At 36.8% G+C, this 21,345-nt stretch overlaps 1 protein-coding gene across 2 annotated transcripts in view; it reads left to right on the forward strand.

The window, feature by feature from the left end:
• IQCM (IQ motif containing M) overlaps window positions 1–21,345 on the forward strand; it is a 486,330-nt gene that overhangs the window by 148,225 nt on the left and 316,760 nt on the right. For both annotated transcript variants that reach the window (XM_070474777.1, XM_070474778.1), the window contains exons 6-7: window positions 9,204–9,294; window positions 13,433–13,527. In XM_070474777.1, the coding sequence (XP_070330878.1) occupies window positions 9,204–9,294; window positions 13,433–13,527 (186 nt within the window). The remainder of the gene's footprint in view (window positions 1–9,203; window positions 9,295–13,432; window positions 13,528–21,345) is intronic.

Below are 21,345 nucleotides of genomic sequence, written 5' to 3' on the forward strand. Positions count from 1 at the left end.
ACCATGGGTTGGAAGAGTCTTCCCTGCCCCACTGACTTTGAGACTGGCCATATGCTTGCTTTGGCCACTGGAGGGTAAGGAGTATAACACAGGCAATAGTTTTAAATATTTTGTGGCTTAACTCGTCTGTTTTACTCCTTGGTCTGCCGTGAGACCATGCCCCAGGTCGCTGTCCCCGACTCCAGAGTGACCTGTGTAGAGGGGGGAGAAGCGGACATACTTTGGCCAAGTCAAAGAATCATGAGTGAGAATCTTCTAAACTTGTAATCCACTGAGTTTTGGTTTGGTTTGGTATGCAGCATTATTGTTGAGGTGTCAGTGAAATTGGAGGGGAATTGGCAACTTTGATGTATATTTTAGTCATAGGGAATGAATTTCTGGTTTGAGTGGGCGGCTGTGTGATGTCATTTACTGACACAGGAAAGACAAGAAAGAAGTGTTTGGAAGAGAAAATCAAGATCTCTATTAAATATATTATATTTGAAATCCTTATTAGCATGCACCTTCATATGTAAGACAATTATATATATGAGTCTGAAATTTTGAGGACAGGTATGGTCTGGAGGATAAAGATTTAGAGTCTTTATCTTCACCGCTTACTGGTGAGTGGACATATTTACCTGAGGAACTGGGTGAAATCTCCTAATGGACAAGTGAATGAACCCAGGGACTACCCTGGCGGTCCAGTGGTTAGGACTTTACCTTCCAATGTAGAGGATGTGGGTTCGATCCCTGGTTGGGGAGCTAAGATCACACATACCTCATGGCACAAAACCCAAAAAATATAAAATGGAAGAAATATTGCAACAAATTCAATAAAAACTTAAAAAATGGTCCACATTTAAAAAAAAAGTTAACCCACACAAAAGGGCTTATGATCGAGGTCTGTGGCACTGCAGTTTGTAGAGGTCTGAATAGGAGGAGAGTCAGCAAAGGAGGCTGAAAATCAGCAGCCAGATATATTCATAGGATGAAGACCAGGAAAACCTGTTGTCACAGAATTCCTTCACAAAAGCCACCATTGTCACCATGTACTGCTGATGTGGCCAGTGTGTGTGCTTGTGTGGAAGTTGTATCCTTGATCAGAGTGGTGACTGTGCAAGCTGGATTGCCAGTGGACTGAGGAGTAAATGGGATGAGGAAGTACCCATAGGATGTATAGACAATCAGTTTAAACATTTTTTCTATAAAGCAGAGAGGAATTGAACAGAAGTGAGAAGTTTTGTTTTGAAGTGTTAGCTGTAATGGTGACTGCATTAAGTGGTAATCATAGTAGAACCTTTTATGTTACCTCGGTCAGTTCTTTTACCCACCCTACTTGCTATTTATTCAAATACCTGCCACTCTCCTGGAGACCCTTCTTAAACTTCTCTCCCCTTCTCTCAGTAAAAGACCTCAGTTCCTGCTTTGCAGAGAAAATAAAGGTCTTGAATGGTGAACTCACTCAGTTCAGTTCAGTTCAGTCGCTCAGTCATGTCTGACTCTTTGCAACCCCATGAACCACAGCACACCAGGCCTTCCTGTCCATTACCAACTCCCGGAGTTTACCCAAACTCATGCCCATTAAGTCGGTGATGCCATCCAACCATCTTATCCTCTGTCGTCTCCTTCTTCTCTGCCTTCACTCTTTCCCAACATCAGGGTCTTTTCAAATCAGTCAGCTCTTTGCATCAGGCCAAAATACTGGAGTTTCAGCTTCAACGTCAGTCCTTCCAATGAACACCCAGGACCGATTTCCCTTAGGATGGACTGGTTGGATCTCCTGCAGTCCAAGGGACTCTCAAGGGTCTTCTCCAACACCACAGTTCAAAAGCATCAATTCTTATGTGTTCAGCCCTCTTTATAGTCCAACACTGGAAATGTATTAATAGCCACCTAAAACCTTATCTACCTTCTTCTTTGAGAAGAAAATGCCTAATTTCTCCAAATCTTGGCTAAATTCTATCCCATTCCTTCTCTTCTCTGCCAGAAACCTACCTCATCTATTACATATTATTTGCTTTCTTCTATATCTCCACCTTCTCCTTTCATATATTAAGTGTCTTAAAATATAATGACACCCAAACATTCTTTCTGATACATATGTCCCTATAGTGAACGTTTTGTCTCTCTTTTTCTCTTTGAACCACACATCTTTAAAAGAGAATCTTCTTTTGTTACCTCCAGTGACTTTATTCCTTCAGAACAGTGAAATCTTGCTTCTATTTCCATATTTTCATTCAGTTTTCTATCCATAACCTCCCAATTACAAAAGCTAAAGGATGCATTTTATTCCTTGTCTTAAATTTATGAGATAATGGAAATAAATTTTTATAGCATTGAACTTGGGGTTACTCAGTTATTTGTGTAACTATCATTTAATCAATTTAATTTCCTAGAATATAACCTTCATAATCACCAGGTTATGGTTTGCATCCCCGATGCCAAGCAGACTGCTTGTCACATTATAGGCATTTGGTAAATATTTGTTGAATGACTGAATAAGTGGATGATGGATTAAAATACAATCCCTGTCCTCAAGAGACCATGAAAGAGTTCACTATTTAGTGAGGAATTGGCATTCTATATAACACACTTGTGCTGGAAATTCCAACAGTAGAAAATCATATGACATCCACCCAGCCCACACACTAGAATGTGAAATGTCAGTAAATTGCAATCTGTCATTCTTGACTAATGAGTCTGTCTATAAATTTATAACTAAGTTTTAAATTTTATTATAATTACTTCATATCAAATTGAGTAGAATTTAAATTGTAGGTCTTGAAAAGTGAGAAAGTACTATATAATCACTCAATATAAGTCTAAAATCTCATTTTTTGAATGAAAAGGATCTGGATTTACCCTTGTGAAGCATTTTCATAGTATCATTAAGTCTATATAGAAGAGAACTTAGCACTCTTCCAGCCCAACTCTTTTCATGATATAAAATCCCCTATATAATGTTCTATGGAAAGTTCCTGTCCAATCTCTACAGGAGATGCCTGTGGTAGGGAACACACCTCTTTTATGGTAACCAGTTTCTGAATTATTAAAACTCTAAATTCTGGAAAGCTAATTCCTAGTAACTTATATTGGTCAAGTTTAATTATTTAAGATTGGCTGCTTTTAGCAACCTGGATTAGAGTGCCTGCTTTGTTTGTTTAGGAGAAGGCAGCAGCACCCCACTCCAGTACTCTTGCCTGGAAAATCCCATGGACGGAGGAGCCTGGTGGGCTGCAGTCCATGGGGTCGCGAAGCCGGACATGACTGAGCGACTTCACTTTCACTTTTCACTTCTATGCATTGGAGAAGGAAATGGCAACCCACTCCAGTGTTCTTGCCTGGAGAGTCCCAGGGATGGGGTCACATAGAGTCGGACACAACTGAAGTGACTTAGCAGTTAGCAGCAGTTTGTTTAATTTTTTGCTTTTTGTTTTGTGGAAGAGGGAAACTTCATAACTGTCAGGGGAGAAATGTGAATCAGTTAAAGGAGGAATGTATATATTATGTATCATACTAATGTCCCTGGAAAACATAAACTTGTAATAGTCAAAATTCTATGTAACTGAATAAGAGGTGTTGAACATTTTATTTATTGATCTGTATAACTTATCTCACTTTGGCTAGGGGCATGGTCACAGATTTTGCAGACTAATAAGAGGGAGATTGGTCAAGTACACAAGAAATATTGCAAATTGTTTTAGCATTAAGATAGACCAGATAGTGTCCCCTGAGTTGAGTCTTGAAATGTGAATGACTCGCAAAATCCCATGGACAGGGGAGCCTCGTGGGCAGATTACAGAGTCGGACACAACTGAGCATCTGAGTACACATACACACACAGCAAAATGGTATTCCTTTATTCATCACATTTTTATAGAGCATCCAAGAATCTAGAATAGAAAAAACACAAATAGAAGAATAAAGAGGTAATTGGGGGAGACCCCAGCAGTTTCTGCATGTCTCTAGTGGCCTTGGGCTTTAATATTTTTAATTTTTTATTGGACTTTATATGAATAAGCTCAGAGAAAATACTAAGGGCTTCCCAGGTGGCACTAGCAGTAGAGCCCACCTGCCAATGCAGGAGATGTAAGAGATGTGGGTTTGCCTGGGTCGGGAAGATCCCCTGGAGGGGAGGATGTGGCAACCCACTCCAGTATTCTTGCCTGGAGAATCCCATGGGCAGAAGAACATGGCAGGTTACAGTCCATAGGGTCACACAGAGTTGGACATGACTGAAGTGACTTAGCATGCATGCAAGCAGAGAAAATACTATGGCATATGCAATATGGGAAGCATATTGGGTTTTAGTTTATGTGCTTCTTTTTAGGAGCTATATGATGTGTTTAGGGGTGAAATGTCATACAGTTTATAACTTACTTTCAAATTGTCCAGCAAAAAATAATGTATACACACACATTTACATAACTGTGTACATACACATATATTAGTGAGGCTACAGAGTATTTGATTTAAACAACTAAGTGAAGAAGCTTTATTTATCAGATGAGTACAGAACAGCAGTGAGAGGATATTCATTTTCAGACAAGTATGGAACATTGTTGATGCTGACTACACATTGGTCAAAGAGTGAATACACTTCAAAGAATTTAGAATTATGTAAATCATGTTCCCTGATTACAGTGAAATTAAATTTTAAAATAATAACTATCATAATTTAAAATCCAATTATTTGGAAATCAAAGCTTATTTATGGCAAGTATGGAGGCTGGATTGGAGGGTTTTATGGCTGGGAGAAGGAATCCAAGTGAGGAAGCTATTAGTGTCCCAGAGAAGAGCTGGTCAAAGTCTATGTTGAGGCAACATGAGTGGAAACAGTAGGAGGGGTTTGATGATTGATTGTCCTAGGAAGCTGAGGGAGAGTATACAGTTGAGGTGAGTTCTGGGTTTTTGGATGGATGGTGGTGGTGTTAATCATGAGAGGAACATGTCAATTGGAATGTCTTTGGGACATGCATATAGACATGGTTAGTTATTGAAATCTGGCACTTGAGAGTGGTTTGAGCAGGATACTGAGATTTTGTGAGGCATCCATGTTTCCATGATAAATAGAGCGTGGGAGTGACCATACCCTTCAGGTAAAGGGTTAGAAGACAGTCAAAGAAAGAGTTGTAGGGCATACACAACAGCTGGATGTGGTCAGAGCAGAATGAGCCCGTGAAGGAGGCAAGGGAAGTGGTCACAAGTGAATTGAATGGATGCTTGATTTCAGGTGAACTCTGAGGAAAGCAAGGTAAATAGTGTTGAGGACTAGAGGCCTTTGGCTGTAAGTTACAATGCCTTATATTTCACTTGCTTTCATTATAGAAACCCCAAATATTCATCACTTTACCAGCATTTTCTTTTCCTAGTCTCCCTGTCTCTTACTATTTGTTTTACAGAAGTGACTTAAAATTTATCTTTCAGAACTGAAATGCTAGAGTTGATATAATTGGTTTAGAGACTAGATCTTACATAGAGGGAATAGTTATGAGCGCAAAGATGTTATGGTCTTCCCCAGTGACTCAGCAGTAAAGAATGTGCCTGCAATGCAGGAGCCACAGAAGAGGTGGGTTTGATCCCTGGGTTGGAAAGATCCCCTGGAGGAGGGCATGGCAACCCACTCCAATATTCTTGCCTGGAGAATTCCATGGACAAAGGAGCCTGGCAGGCTGCAGTCCATAGGGCCACAAAAGGCTGGACACTTCCGAAGCAATTCTGCACAGCAGAGATGTTATAATTTGCCCTAAGAAGTCTTGTTCCTCATCTAAAGGTTTACCTAATGTAGGATTTTCATATGCTATAGTTGTCTTTTTAGAAATCTCCTTTAGCTCTTGTAGGGAGAGAGCAACTTATTCGAGATGGTGGTCGTCAGGCTCTCTTGCCCCCGTGACTTCGCACTCTCGCCCCACGTGTTGTAAATTCATGGTTATGTAACAGCTGAGCGCACTTACAGCACTGCGCATGTGCGTCATGATGTACCCGCTTGGGCACCGGCCTCTTTCGTTCTGTAAGCATAGAGACGCTCCACCTGAAAAGCCCTTGAAGGTGCGTTGTGACTGTGTTCTCTGGGTCAGCTGTGAGGGAATACAGCATGTGTGCTGCTGCCGCTGCCACGCCAGTGAGGAGAGAAGGAACGTGTCTGCCGTTCCTGAGGCGCCGGGAGTCCTCTTCCAGCGTCCCGCCTCTGGCCTTGCCTACGCTGGGCTCAGTGAGTGGTGAGATACAGTGAGACAACTGGCGCAGCTCACAGTGTTAACAGCGAGACCATTCTATACTTTTTAAAGGCAGTATAATTGTACTTATTTTCTGTTTTGGATGTAGAAGTAACATGATTTAGTTTAATGGTACTATAGAGGCTTTCATTTTAGTGATTAAATGGAAAATTCCCAAAGTTTTAAATATTTTTCCACAAAATACGCATATCATTTGCTTTATTAATTATTGTAGTAGCACAGGCTTAGTTCCCTCAGCGTCATTGTACAATGCACTCTCTAGATCTATGGGTTGCATATCTCATGACCTTTCCTCGCATCCTTTTTCTCCTTCACTTTTCTGCAGTGAGTTTCATGTTAGTCATGTTGTCCACTGAGAATGGCAGTGTTTTATTAACACTGCATCCTGCATCTCCCCTCTCTATGAGTTAGTATGGCAATTTTCACTCAGATCAGTTCAGTTGCTCAGTCGTGTCTGACTCTTTGCGACTTCATGAAACGCAGCATGCCAGGCCTCCCTGTCCATCACCAACTACCGGAGTCCACCCAAACCCATGTCCATCGAGTCGGTGATACCATCCAAAAATCTCATCCTCTGTCATCCCCTTCTTCTTCTGCCCTCAATCTTTCCCAGCATCAGGGCCTTTTCAAATCAGGCAGCTCTTTGCATCAGGTGGTCAAAGTATTGGAGTTTCAGCTTCAACATCAGTCCTTCCAATGAACACCCAGGACCGATTTCCCTTAGGATGGACTAGTTGGATCTCCTTGCAGTCCAAGGAACTCTCAAGAGTCTTCTCCAATACCATAGTTTAAAAGCATCAATTCTTCAGTGCTCAGCATTTTTCACAGTCCAACTCTCACATCCATACATGACCACTGGAAAAACCATAGCCTTGACTAGACGGACCTTTGTTGGCAAAGTAATGTCTCTGCTTTTTAATATGCTGTCTAGGTTGGTCATAACTTTCCTTCCAAGGAGCAAACATCTTTTAATTTCATGGCTGCAATCACCATCTGCAGTGATTTTGGAGCCTCAAAAAATAAAGTCAGCCACTGTTTCCACTGTTTCCTCATCTATTTGCCCTAAAGTAATGGGACTGGATGCCATGATCTTAGTTTTCTGAGTGTTGAGTTTTAAGCTAACTTTTTCACTCTCCTCTTTCACTTTCATCAAGAGGCTCTTCACTTTCTGCCATAAGGATGGTGTCATCTGCATATCTGAAGTTATTGATATTTCTCCCGGCAATCTTGAGTCCAGCTTGTGCTTCCTCCAGCCCAGCGTTTCTCATGATGTACTCTGCATATAAGTTAAATAAGCAGGGTGACAATATACAGCCTTGACATACTTGTTTTCCTATTTGGAACCAGTCTGTTTCACTCAGTAGATATTCCTTAAATAAGTACAATAAAAGAATACACATTGGATACCATGGTTATTAAGAATGCAGGCTCTAGAAATTGCCTTCTTGGTTTGAATATTGTCTCTGCCTACTGCTAGCTGTATAACCTTAGAAAACTTCATCTCTATTTCTCTGCTTCAGTTTCCTTATTTGTAAAAATGGAGATAATGGGGTGGTTGCAAGAATAAAAAATGATAATCCATATACAGCAATTAGCACACTTGGTGTATGGCAAATGTTTTTAAATGTTCTGTTTTTAAGACTCAAACTTATAAATTCTTTACTTTTCACCTTAATATATTTCTCAACTTACCATGTATCTTTATATGAAGTGTGTCTTTTGAGCTGTATATCACCCTCCAATGTAACCATGGCAGAAATTATCCTTTTCCCATTAATAAGCACCTAATTATTAATTGTTGTAATAACACAAATAATTACTAATAATTAGGATAGTAATTGCTGTTAATAAGCAATAATTAAGCACCCTCGTGAAATCTGCTATGGTGCTAGGTCAGAGTGAAGAAGGGTGAACTTACAGTCAAGGACAATGGGTTTGATCCCTGGTTTAGCACTTTTAAAACTCAGGTCTTGGGTAAACTGCTTTGCTGATGTATAAAAGAGAATAATCACAAAAATTCACCAGAACTCCAATTTTCAGGTTTAAGTGTGAGATAATCCACAGGAGTGCTAGCCAACATCCCTAATATATTATGAATAGTAAATATTAGCATTCTGTTTTCCATTTCTCCAAATTTTTTATGGTCTTTGTTATACATTTTAAATCTAAACTATGTAATGCTGTCTAGTGTACTCTTTTATTCATTAGCATTGACATACCAACTAATTTGTAAATATTTCTGAAATGGTTTAATCTCATATGTTCTCTGTTACTTTAATATCTTTTTAAGTTACCTGAGCTAGTTAACTAGAAGGTCCTTAATAGATATGACAATATTTTGTTGCACTGTTTCAAATTATGTTAGTCCCATATGTTAGGACTATGTTAGTCCCATTATCTGAACAAATAAAAGTAATATGTATTTTAAAATATTTATCTTAAGTTTCTCTTTAGACTCTAAGAACTTGATTTTTTTTTTTTTTTTAATGCAGAAACTTTGCCTTTTGTGGACTTAAGTCTTTCTAGCAAATGGAGGAGATTTCTGGAGCTCTCAGTGTTCCTATTACATTAACTAATGATTGCTAAATTATTTTGAAATAGCAGGCTCTCCTATAAAAGCTAAGCCTTATGAAGATAAGGATGACAATAATGCTGACATGTATAAAGGAGACTGTATTCTCGGTTTGTGCTGTATTCTTGCTGATATTTCTCTACAAAGGGAGCGATCTCCTTTCTGATATATGCAGTTCATTTACTCTATACTTGCAGTCCTAAATTTTAGTAATTGCAAAACATCTGAGGAGCATGGGGTGAAAAAAGACACTCAAATGTGTTTTTAGGCTATCTTTTTATTGGTAATTTTTTTGAAAAATATTGTACCTGTTATTAAAAAATCTGTGATTTGCAATTTAATTCAAAACATGCACTTAGACCTTGAAAACTAATAGTATACAATTAAAACTTTTTTTTTCTTTCAAATTCAAGAACAAGTTAAACTGGATAAAATAGTGACTAATATTGAATCAGTGAGTAAAGAAATGGAGAAAGAAAAGCAATTGCACCATGGGAAAACCAGGTAAGGAAGGTGTAATTGGCTAACCTATGAACCACATACACTTTTCTTCTCCTTTGCTGGTATTTCTTGACCAATTGTCATGGTTTCTCAAGTCTTTTAACACCCCACACATGAGGCTAATTTATCCTTCTGCTTCAGTACCTCAAAGAACATCAGTTATCAAAATTTTAGTTTTCAGTTCAATTAACTTTTGCACTGAACTGGAGGATGTCTGAATAGTTAAGCAAACCATCTGGGTTTTACAGTGCATAAGCTCAAATCCAGTTTGTGGCTTTCTTGAGAAAAATGTCATATTTTATGGTAATATTACATAAGTTTGGAATTTTAATAATTAATATGCAGCAATTATGGAGCAGAGTTAAGATAATTTTTCCTTTTTAATGTAATAATTTAAAATTAGTGTGTTTTCTAACAGAAGATGAGGCTGATCCTACAGAGCATACTTTGAAGGCAGGAATTTTGAGCATTGCTTCTGCTGTCTAAAGGTGTCTGGAGATGGGTCAGTTACTTTTCTGAATTAGTCCACTAAATAGCAGCATCACCTTTGGGATAATGTTACAATTGTGTACATAAGTTTTGGCCCTGAAGCTACAGATAGAAACTGTAAAGGCTCTTCAGCACATGTTGTAAGAACATTTATACTTGTAGAATGTAAATGCTGTTCTGTTAAGATGTATATTTCAGTGGCTTGTTTTACGTTAATTCATTATATAACATGATCAGAAATGTGGGATATTAGGTAACAGAAGTTAAAGAAAATATTGCTATGGCTGTAAAGAATGTCTTGGCTCTTCCAAAACCTACCTGCTAGGTGTGCTTAACACTACAGGTTTCATGCTCAGCAGTAAAAGGTAATACTATAGGAATTTGGAAGAGTGAAATATATGTACAGCTTTAATAATGAGAATTTGGTTTTACCCATGGTAAGAGAACATATGAATTATAGAAGAAAAGAAATGATTTATATAGGAAATTTACCAGTTTAAAAACTTTTAACTTTACTTGAGTTAACCCAAGACCCAGGTTAGTCTAGCACAGTGGTACCTGATAAAAGAGTAGTTAATGTGGCAATTTAACCAAAGAGTTGAGAATTTCAGGTAAACTGTAAAACTAGAAAAGCTAAATAGAACTAATTTGAAAAGCTACCATTTTTAGTATATTAGATGGAGCTGTGATCCAAGGAAGAAGAATAATTTAGGGACACTCATTAATAATAAATCTGATCATTTAATATCTTTCAGCATGTCTTTCTAAAGAGTGTTGAGTATTTCCTTAAGAATTGTTTCTTCTGAAATTGGTAAAGATAAAGGTCTCTTGACATTCTAACATTCCATGGTTAATGAAAACATGTTCTGCTTAATGAGGAAGGTCAACACCTTTTGCAATTAAAAGTACTTCAGACTTGTGGACTCTGGGAGAAGGTGAGGGTGGGATGTTTCAAGAGAACAGCATTGAAACTGTATATTATCTAGGGTGAAACGGATAACCCGCTCAGGTTGGGTACATGAGACAAGTGCTTGGGCCTGGTGCACTGGGAAGACCCAGAGGGATCGGGTGGAGAGGGAGGTGGGAGGGGGGACTGGGATGGGGAGTACATGTAAATCCATGGCTAATTCATTTCAATGTATAACAAAAACTGCTGTAATGATGTAAAGTAATTAGCCTCCAACTAATAAAAATTAAAAAAAAAAAAAAAAGTACTTCAGTGACAGCTTGGGACACACAGACCCGTAATATCATCAATCCACCAGAGGCTGCCTTGTCTTTATTTATAGCTGACTTATGGGGATAATGTGTTTCCTACCCCCTGGAGCTAGCTTCATTTCACAAACGTTAGAAGTAGCCGACCCATGAGGCTCTAAAGGACAGAAGGGAAAACAGAATCAGTCAGGAAATCAGGTAGGAGATTGTTAGCAATGCAGAGAAGGCACTAGGACTAATTAGTATAAATTGTCTGACTCTTTGTAAGACTCTGGAAAAGTTTCTACTCCAAACAAATAGTCCTGTGACAGGAGTTGTATGTGAATTACTTTTAATTCCCCAGAAGATGCCTTAGAAAACACTAACTTTTAAGGATGAACCATAATATTTTCAGGCGTACCATAAAAATATTGGCCCAGCAAAAGAAATTCCTTATAAAATACATGAAGAAATATGATAGCATCTTATAAATGTTTGTTTTTTTCCCCAAATTTCTCCATGTTTAACTTGCAAAGGAAAACAAAATTGAATACTTCTGCATATTCAAATTTAGGTTTAAGGAAGTGAAGTTATTCAATGTACCTTTGAATCCTAACTTCAAAGATTAATTATACATTAAATACTCTTATGACAACAATGATAAATGTGAGTGTATTCTAAATATTAATTTTCCATCAAGGAAATTTATTTATTATGTATTTATCTATTGGAGCTAATTTTTTACTTGATAATATTTGGTACATTTGAAGGTATGACAACTGCATTTCTGTAAATGCGTTCTATATTTTAGACAAATGAGCTTCAACTTCTTCCCCTAGTTTTGTGATAAGTGGGAGTTTCTTATATGTTACATGACTATTTGTACTTAGGTTATTCTAATTAATAACAGAATGAGGACATTATAAAATAATGATAGAATCCCTCACGTCATTTCACATTTGTGTTAACTCTGGCATTTTATCTTAATGTTTGTAAAATATTTTGCTTAGTGGATGAATTTTAGTCTGCTTCTATCAGAATCTTTCATTAATAGAGAATCATTGAAAAATGCAATTAATAGTTCTAATTTTGAGATTTGTGTAAAAATATTTAGCCAGGGACTAGTTTTAAGGAAGCAAATCAAACTACAACTATGTACCTTGGCCCCGTTCTGGGTAGCATATAAATAAAATTCTAGAATTTCAAATGGAGTTAGGCAAAGCTGCCTGCGTACTCAAACCTCTCATATTTTCCATTGACAATATGATCTTGTCATATGAGGGATATCTCAGTTCTTTGGTCAACTGCATAATCGTGAACCTATGAGTGACAACTAGACTAACAGAGCCTATAAATCACTCATTGATTTACACCTACTCTATGCCAGCTATAAAACTCAAAATAGGACAGTCACAGACTTTCCTTTTTGACCATACTTTTTTGATGGGCAGAATGTTTTTAAATCCTAAAAATTTGTGTAACATTTCTAAAATTTTTGAACTAGCAATTCTAGTTCACAATTGAAGTGGATTTTGAACAATCCAATTGTTCAAATTGGATTCAAATTGGTCTAGAATTTCTAGGCCAAAATAATGATGTGCATCTTTGTACATTTACAAGGAAATGCATTAGTTGTATATTGTCAAATATAAGAAATAAGCTAAAAAGTTCATGTACATTTATGTACACCTAAATGTAAGTGTGGAGTGTATTACACATGTTAATCGTGACAAATGGAGTTGGTGATAGATAGTAATATGGTGTTTATTTAGTTTGCTAAATCCTACTGCCTTGATGCAAATCCTGACTCCACCCATTTCTAACTGGAGTAATCTGAACTGTAGCCTATCTAACCCCTAATCTTTTAGTTTCTTCCTTTATAAAATGGGTAGTAAATACCCAGAAGCTTGTTTTGAGTATTAAATGTAAGACACGTAAAAAAGTTAGACTAGTGCTTAACTCATAGGAAGAATGACTTACTAGGGTAGTGAATTAGGGGTAATTTTTGTTTTCTTACTTTTGCTTATTTCCATTTTCCAAAGTTTCTGCATGGTACCCATTTTTAGATTCCGCTGACTTGGTCGAAGCTCTCCAAGTTGTAATAGAAGAACATGTTACTTAATATCTTTGAAAAATGGAAGAAACAGATGTGTGTTGTTTTCTAATTTTTATTAGAGTTTTTCTTTTAGAAAGCAAAAGTTACATATTATCCTTGCTCAGAGGCAGCAAAATTTGGTATTACTTTGTCTTTACTCAATAGTGAATGCATAGAGGGCCTGCTGTGTGCTCCTTACTCTGCAGTGAGGGCACCAAGGATAGGTAGTCAGAGTCTGTCGATAGGAGAGAAGTGGTTTTCTCTCTGATTAGCATCTGATCTTGCAACATTATTCTAGAGTTTGTATTACAGAATAAGGGCTAGTCAGTCACTCAAAGCTCTTGCTTCATGTTTTGGAAACAGAAAGCTGGACTCCTTTTCTGCCTTCCCCATCATCAACCTTGGCCTGCATTTACGACCCAAGACCTCCTCTTCCGTGGGGCAGCTGAAAGAGCATGGTGAGTCTCACTGCCTAAGTGCGGTAGCAACTTGGTGATTCTTCATTGTTCAGTATTCATTTAAAAAGCAGACTCAAACAGCTAGTATTGAACAGTCATTTCTTTTGTATTTCATTTCAAATAATATATCACAAGATAGAGATTTCAGAAGCAACTAGTACTAACTAATGTTCAGCTCCTTTATTCAAACTTTAGAGATTGGATTTTTTTTTTAATGTGTGTAAATATTGAAGGTTATAGAAAATTATAAGGATACATTCTTAGAATTTTAAATGTTTCTCTGTAGTTGAGTTATTGTTATTTACCAAAATATGTATTTATATTTCTTCAAAAGAAAATATAGATGAACTTCTAAAAGTCCCTTAAGTGTGGCTGAACAACTGTTTGGAACTTGGTCAGCTGTGTGATAACTTGGGGGCTGTTGATTCAAAGAAAGCTGTTTTGTAGTTTTCCCTCTTTTTAACTTGTTACTCATGTCTTGAGCTTCAGGCTATCATTAAGAGAAGACTTTTCTTGTAAGAGTGGGGCTTTGATTGATGTTGGAATAAATTTTTTGAAATTTGCAGAATAAACTCCTTCTTGGGTTCTCAAGGTGCTCTTGTTTAAAATTTGCTTTATCCAACAATAATTTTACTAGCCTTTATTTGTTTGGATTACTTTAGAAAGAATTTAAACATCAACTGGAGGTTCATCAAATGCATTTTTGTTAATCCCACTAGTGTTTTCCCAAACTATTAGTATTTGTGAATATAATATCAGAATCTTGAACACATATAATAGGCCTATTTAAAATTTTTGGTTGTATTTGTCCATATCTTAAATTCTTTTAAGGCTTGATCAGATAATTTGAAGCCTCAGAGTAGTAGAATAATGTGTAGGTCTCCATTGAGTCTAGAATTAAGTATATATGTAAAGAGGTAAATGCTGTCAAAAATTCCTCATATGGTATAGGATCCAGTGGGTGAAATAGTTTTAATAGATAATGATCCTGAAATTTGATAACCCTGAAATCTTCTACATAGTGGAAGTTCTACTAATTGTGTGACGTTTAGGGTTTATTCAGGGCTTCCCTCGTAGTTCAGTTGGTAAAGAATCCACCTACAATGCTGGAGACCTGGCTTTGATTCCTGGGTCAGGAAGATCGACTGGAGAAGAGATAGGCTACCCCCTCCAGTATTCTTGGGCTTTCCTGGTGACTCAGCTGGTAAAGAAGTTGCCTGCAATGAGGGATACCTGGGTTTGATCCTTGGGTTGGGAAGATCCCCTGGAGAAGGGAACCACTACCCACTCCAGTATTCTAGCCTGGATAATCCCGTGGACTGTATAGTCCATGGGGTTGCGAAGAGTCGGACATGACTGAGCGACTTTCACTTTACTTTAGCGTTTATTCAGGATCATCCTAAGGGTTGATGAAAGCCTCTGTTTTCAAATACCATCCACCTCAGGTAAATCACATGTCTCTTTCCATTTTGTAGGGAGCGTATCAGTCCACTGAAGGGTTCAGTAATTCTCATGGCTCTAATCTGAAATTAGAAATGTGAATCTTCTTTCTCTGTACGTGTGGAGCTTACTATACAGGGGCTTGACCACTGTTGGTTTACTGCTAAAGAAAAGATGGAAGACTTTTCTTCTAAAATATTTGTTGAGAGAATCCCAGTTACTAGCTATAGATTATTGTGAAATTCTGACTAGAGGGTTGGCAGAATGGGCAGATCCCTACATGATGTGATTTGAGATTTGCTAAAGATTCTATCTGTGCAAAAATGTTCTGCTGAAATATCTAAAATATTTCTCAATACTAATAGAACTATAGCTTTTTGGAAGCTAAAGAATTCCTATACTTATCACAGTGACTGGCACATATTGGACATTAATAAACATTTGTTAAATGAATGAATAAGTGAAGATAAAAGGAGAAGCTACTCGAATAGAATGTCCTTCTATATATCTCTCTGTTTCTGTTTCTACACAGTAGGCTAAAACTTGAGAACTGATAAAAGAAAAAAGAACTTGGGAAAATATAACAACAACAGCAGTGAATATAAACATGCAAAAGGATAGCACTGGACACAGTACTTTTACAGTTTTTGTTAAATCAGAATTACGTGGAGACTGCACAGATACCATAAAAATAAGTAGAATGTTATACAGTGTTTTTCACATGTTTTAAAAGCAAATTGTTGGGTAGATTATTAGTTTCACAATCCAAGTCTCTCAATACCCATAAACATCATGGGAAATTTAAAGGTTGAACTGGCTAAAAGGGTAAAAATTGCAATAAAAATCATTATTTCCAAATGCTGCAGGGTAGCTCTTTTTTTCCCCCTTAAATTGAAATGTATTTTTAACCCAGTAAGAATGGGAATTTCATCCCTGTTTTGTTGTATGTGAAGTTTTTGTTTTATTTTGTTTTGTTTTAAGCTAAACCACTCTTTTATAATTGCAACATTAAAAAAAAAATAAGGGCAGAAATATCTGAAGCCCTGTGGTGTCATAAACTTATTTTATGTAAGCTGTTAGCAAAATATGGAAAATGTTGATTTTCTTTTTGAATAACTGAGGTATGGTCCTGGCTTTGTGTCTTGGATGAAAAAATAATGAATATATTTTTAAGCTTGTCAATTTTTTAGTTCATTTTGAGGTTATAGTCTAAACATTTGCACAAGAAAGCTTTTTCTCCATATATTATTATAACTCTAGTAAGTTACAGCTTCACTGAACATCTGAAAACAGCCACTGAGATCTGTTTAATAAGAGAATGTTGCTTAAATTGTGAAAGAATGTAGAACTTGTGGTTTCTCTGGGTTGTATGGTAATTTACTGGGCTCTTAAAGTTGCCCAGTTAATTTTTTTTAGGATAGAAAATTATTCTTAAAGGAAAAAGGAAAGGAAATTAAGGCAAATAGGAATTAAGGCAAACATAGGACTTAAGGCAAAGTCATGATTTCAGTCCATTTGACTTATGAAATGTATCATACATAATAGTAGTATTATTTATATATATATAAATATATGTACCTTGTACCACCAAAGTCTTGCCCTTTAAAGCCGTATAGCACAGTGATTCTTAAGAGTGAGGGCATTGGAGTTACTGCAGTTACTCTAATGAGGTTAGAATTCTGGCTCTCCCAGTTTCTAGCTGGAAAACCTCATCCAAGTTAATCATTCTGTGACTCAGCTTCTTCATTGTTTAAATGGGGAATAATAACAATACCGACCTAAAATTTTTTAGATAATCCTTGTAAAATATATAACATATATCCTAGTGCTTAATAAATAGAGTAGTAATTCTTAGCTGCAATTCCCTAGATAAAATGTTCGTAGGCCTGGAGATCACTTTTTGAATTTTTTCTCAGCTATAATCATTCTCTTGGTAATATTATTCAATCCATAGGTTTAACTACCATTTATATGCAGATGACTCCAAATCTATATCTCCAGCCGGGTCATTCTCTTCAACTCCAGCTCACATTCAAATGCTTAATCAACATTTCTGCCTAGGTTGTTATTAGGCATTTTCAACTTAACATCTCCAACTCATTAACTGTGTACATGTTGTTTTCTGCCGGAAAGCTCTTGACCTCAGACATCACAGCATCACTCCATTACTGATTCTTGTGGTGGTGGTTCAGTCGCCAAGTTGTGTCCGACTCTTGCGACCCCATGGAGCCCATCAGGCTCCTGTGTCCATGGGATTTCCCAGGTAAGATTATTTGAATGGGCTGCCATTTCCTTCTCCAGGGGATCCTCCCAATCCAGGGACTGAACCCATTTCTCCTGCATTGCAGGCAGATTCTTTACCACTGAGCCACCGTTGTGGGCTTTGTCCAAATGCCTTCTGATGAGTGGGGCGTCCCTGACCAGCCTATGATAGTAGCATCTGTGCCTTCCAGCCCATCTACCAGTCCTGCTGTGTTTTGATCTCTAACACTTGAGGCATTAGGACATTTTACTACTATTTTACTTCTCTGGTTTTGTCTGTTTCTCCTGCTAGAAGGTAATCTCCATGAATGCAGGTAGTTTTGACTAATTAATTCTTTTCTAAAGCCCATGGACCCAGAATCATTCCTGGAACATAGAAACTGCTCATTATATTTTGTTGGATGAATGAAGATGCTGCTATTATATTTTCTAAAAGAGTGGTATCAATTTTCATATTTTTTTCTATTCAGTGAGAAATTTATCTAATTTATTAAAATAATATTTTCACCAACAGAGCTCAAATATGCTGTTTTCATTTTGAATAAAAAAGTCACAGCTGAAAAAAATTACAGCCTTGTGTGTGTATGTGTTTTGAGTATATGGTGAACAACTATGTAAGGAAAAGCTTCTGGATACAGGTCACTGGAAAATACAAGTTAAATATGATAAGAAATAATTTAAAAACCTTGGCTGGACTGCCAGGAAAGGGCAAAAATGATAAAATCAGAAAATATCAGAAAGCCTGATTCCAAGAAGTTTAATATTTCATAGAGTAATTAACAGACTGGTTCCATATAGGAAAAGGATTACATCAAGGCTGTATATTGTCACTGTGCTTATTTAACTTATATGCAGAGTACATCATGAGAAATGCTGGGCTGGAGGAAGCACAAGCTGGAATCAAGACTGCGGGAAGAAATATCCATAACCCAGATATGCAGATGACACCACCCATATGGCAGAAAGTGAAGAAGAACTAAGGAGCCTCTTGATGAAAGTGAAAAAGGAGAGTGAAAAAGTTGACTTAAAGCTCAACATTCAGAAAACAAAGATCATGGCATCCGGTCCCATCCCTTCATGGCAAATAGATGCAGAAACAGTGGAAGCAGTGGCAGACTTAATTTTCTTGGGCTCCAATATCACTGCGGATGGTGATTGCAGCCATGAAATTAAGACGCTTACTCTTTGCAAGAAAAGATATGGCCAACCTAGATAGCATATTAAAAAGCAGAGACATTGCTTTGTCAACAAAGGTCCGTCTAGTCAAGGCTATGGTTTTTTCAGTGGTCATGTATGGATGTGAGAGTTGGACTATAGAGAAAGCTGAGCGCTGAAGAATTGATGCTTTTGAACTGTGGTGTTGGAGAAGCCTCTTGAGAGTCCCTGGGACTGCAAGGAGATCCAACCAGTCCATCCTAAAGCAGATCAGTCCTCGGTGTTCATTGGAAGGACTGATGTTAAAGCTGAAACTCCAATACTTTGGCCACCTGATGCAAAGAGCTGCCTGATTTGAAAAGACCCTGATGTTGGGAAAGATTGAGGCCAGGAGGAGAAGGGGACGATGGAGGAGGTCACCGATTCAATGGACATGAGTTTGAGTAAACTCTGGGAGTTGGTGATGGACAGGGAGGCCTGGTGTGCTGCAGTCCATGGGGTCACAAAGAGTAGGACACGACTGAGCGACTGAACCGAACTGAATTTGTTTTTAGGACTTATACTTATTCCTGGTGGTCTACAGCTTTCCTAATTAACAAAACAAAGAACAGCATCACTTTTCTCTACCTGTCTATCAACAATTGTATGTGCATGTGTTTGTTGTCCAGCCTCAGGTATCTAAAATTAGATTAATAGAAATCTTTGTTTCATGATGCATGTCTTTACTTGTTCATAAACTGCCTTCCAGTTTACTTTTTGTCTTATTTAGTATTATAATGAACATAAACAAAATCATCCCACAGCCAAAAGACTATAGTATTGGCGGCAACTGTCATCTGCTTGTATGCCTTTTGCAAATCCTATTCCTTTGCTTCCACCCCAGATTTGGAGGAATTCTCTTAAATTCTTGCTACTAATCCTTTGTTAGTTTTGTTGTGACTAATTTTTTCACTTTATTTAAGGTGTCTTTGATGTGAGGAAAAATGTTATCTTCTCTGGGGTAATAACAGGGCTGTGAAGCACTTTAGGTTTGCTCTGCCTCCATTTTGAATTTTATATTATCATTGTCCATTATTTCAATTTTGTCTTTTTTTTAAACTTTAATCTCACAAACCATACTGTAATTATCATTAATTATTAAAGCTAATGTTTGTTTAGATTTACTTGATTCTACGTAGATTAAGATTTAATAAAACCTTAGAAATTTTTAGAAAGAATACTGATGGATGTGAAGTACCCTTCTAGTTAGGCCTTTTAGAATGGTCTCAGCAGTATTTTATAGCTTTTTGCATTTTGAAAAAGATGTATTTTTAGGCATTTGATGTTTTTGATGCTATTTTATATGGTATTTAAATTTTTATTTCACCACCACCCTCTTTTCTGGAATATAGAAATACAGTTCATCTATCTGTGTGGACCTTATGTCCCTGTGACATTTTTAAAATTGTCTTACTACTTCTACTAGTTTATCTGGTTTATACGCTGATCATTTTAGACGTTCTGTGTACACTATCACCTTGTCCACAAATGATGACTGTTTTTGTTCTTTCTGTCCCATTTTAGAGCTTTTATTTATTTTTTTCTTGCTTTATTGTGTTGGTTAACACCCTCCTGTACTACATAAAACAGAAGTGATGAGAAACTTTCTTGTCTCATCCCCTGTCTCAAAAGGAAGTATTATATACTTTAGCATTAAGTATAATGTATATATAATGTTCATTATACACTCTCCTTATTATATTAAAATTTCCTAGGTTGCTAAGAGTTTTTATCATGAATTGATGTTGAACTTTATCAACTAATTTTCTTTTTTCTCTTAAGATGTTTGTATGATTTCTCTCATTTTTTTTTTAATGTAGTGAATTAACTCATTGGTTTTCAGATGTCAAACTAATGTTTAACCCTGGAATAAACCTAATACAAATTCAATTTGGTAATATTCTTTTGAGAGATTTTGAATTTTATTGAAGAGAAATGGCCTATTATTTTTCTTGTTTGTAATGATCTTGTCAGGATTTGGTATTGAGGTGATGACATTATACAATAAGTTGGAAACAATTTCCTCTTTTTCTGTGTCTGGAAGAATTTGTGTAAGACTGCTATATTTTTCTTAAATGTTGGGAGAAACTCACTGGTAAAGCCACTTGACCTGGACATTTCTTTATATGAATAAAATGTCTTTATGAAGCTATTTTCATCTTCTTTCAGTTTTAATAAGTTATGTTTGTAAGGATATGTCTGAATTGTCAAGAGTATTGCCATAAAGTTGTCCATAATAATATTTTTGCTGATATATTCTTTTTAATTTTTGGTATTAATTATTTAGGCATACATATGATCTCTCTCTTTCCTTCCCTTCCTCACTCTTTGTCTTCGGTCAGTTTTGCTAAAAGTCAGTCCACTTTATTTACTCATTTTTATAAATTTGAACCAACTTTTTAGCCATACAAATTTTCTCTATATTGCATTATTATTTCATGAATTATAATTAATTGATATATTTTCTTGATCATGTTGATCAACTCTGATGAAAAACCTTCACTGAGGCTCTGCCTAACAATGAACACTTTCTAAATTCTGTTATATATGATGTGTGTATGTATTTAGTTGCTAAGTTGTGTCCTCTTTGTGACCCAGTGGACTGTAGCCTACCAGGCTCCTCTGTCCATGGGATTTTCCTGGCAAGAATACTGGAGTGGGTTGCCATTTCCTCTTCCAGGGAATCTCCAGACATGGGTTGAACTTGTGTCTCCTGTATCTCCAGCCTTGCAGGTGGATTCTTTATCGCTGAGCCACTGGGGGTTATATATGGTATTATTATCTAATTAGTGTGATGCAGTCTTCTCTCAGTAAAATGAATGATTTTTCTTTGAGGACATCAGTCCCCCTAACACTTAATAGAAAGTGTTAGACATATGAGATCTCAAAAAATGCTTTATAAATAGTTTTTGTTCCCCTGTG

The sequence above is a fragment of the Odocoileus virginianus genome, chromosome 12 (assembly GCF_023699985.2).
Source record: "Odocoileus virginianus isolate 20LAN1187 ecotype Illinois chromosome 12, Ovbor_1.2, whole genome shotgun sequence".
In the NCBI taxonomy this organism is placed as follows: Eukaryota; Metazoa; Chordata; class Mammalia; order Artiodactyla; family Cervidae; genus Odocoileus; species Odocoileus virginianus.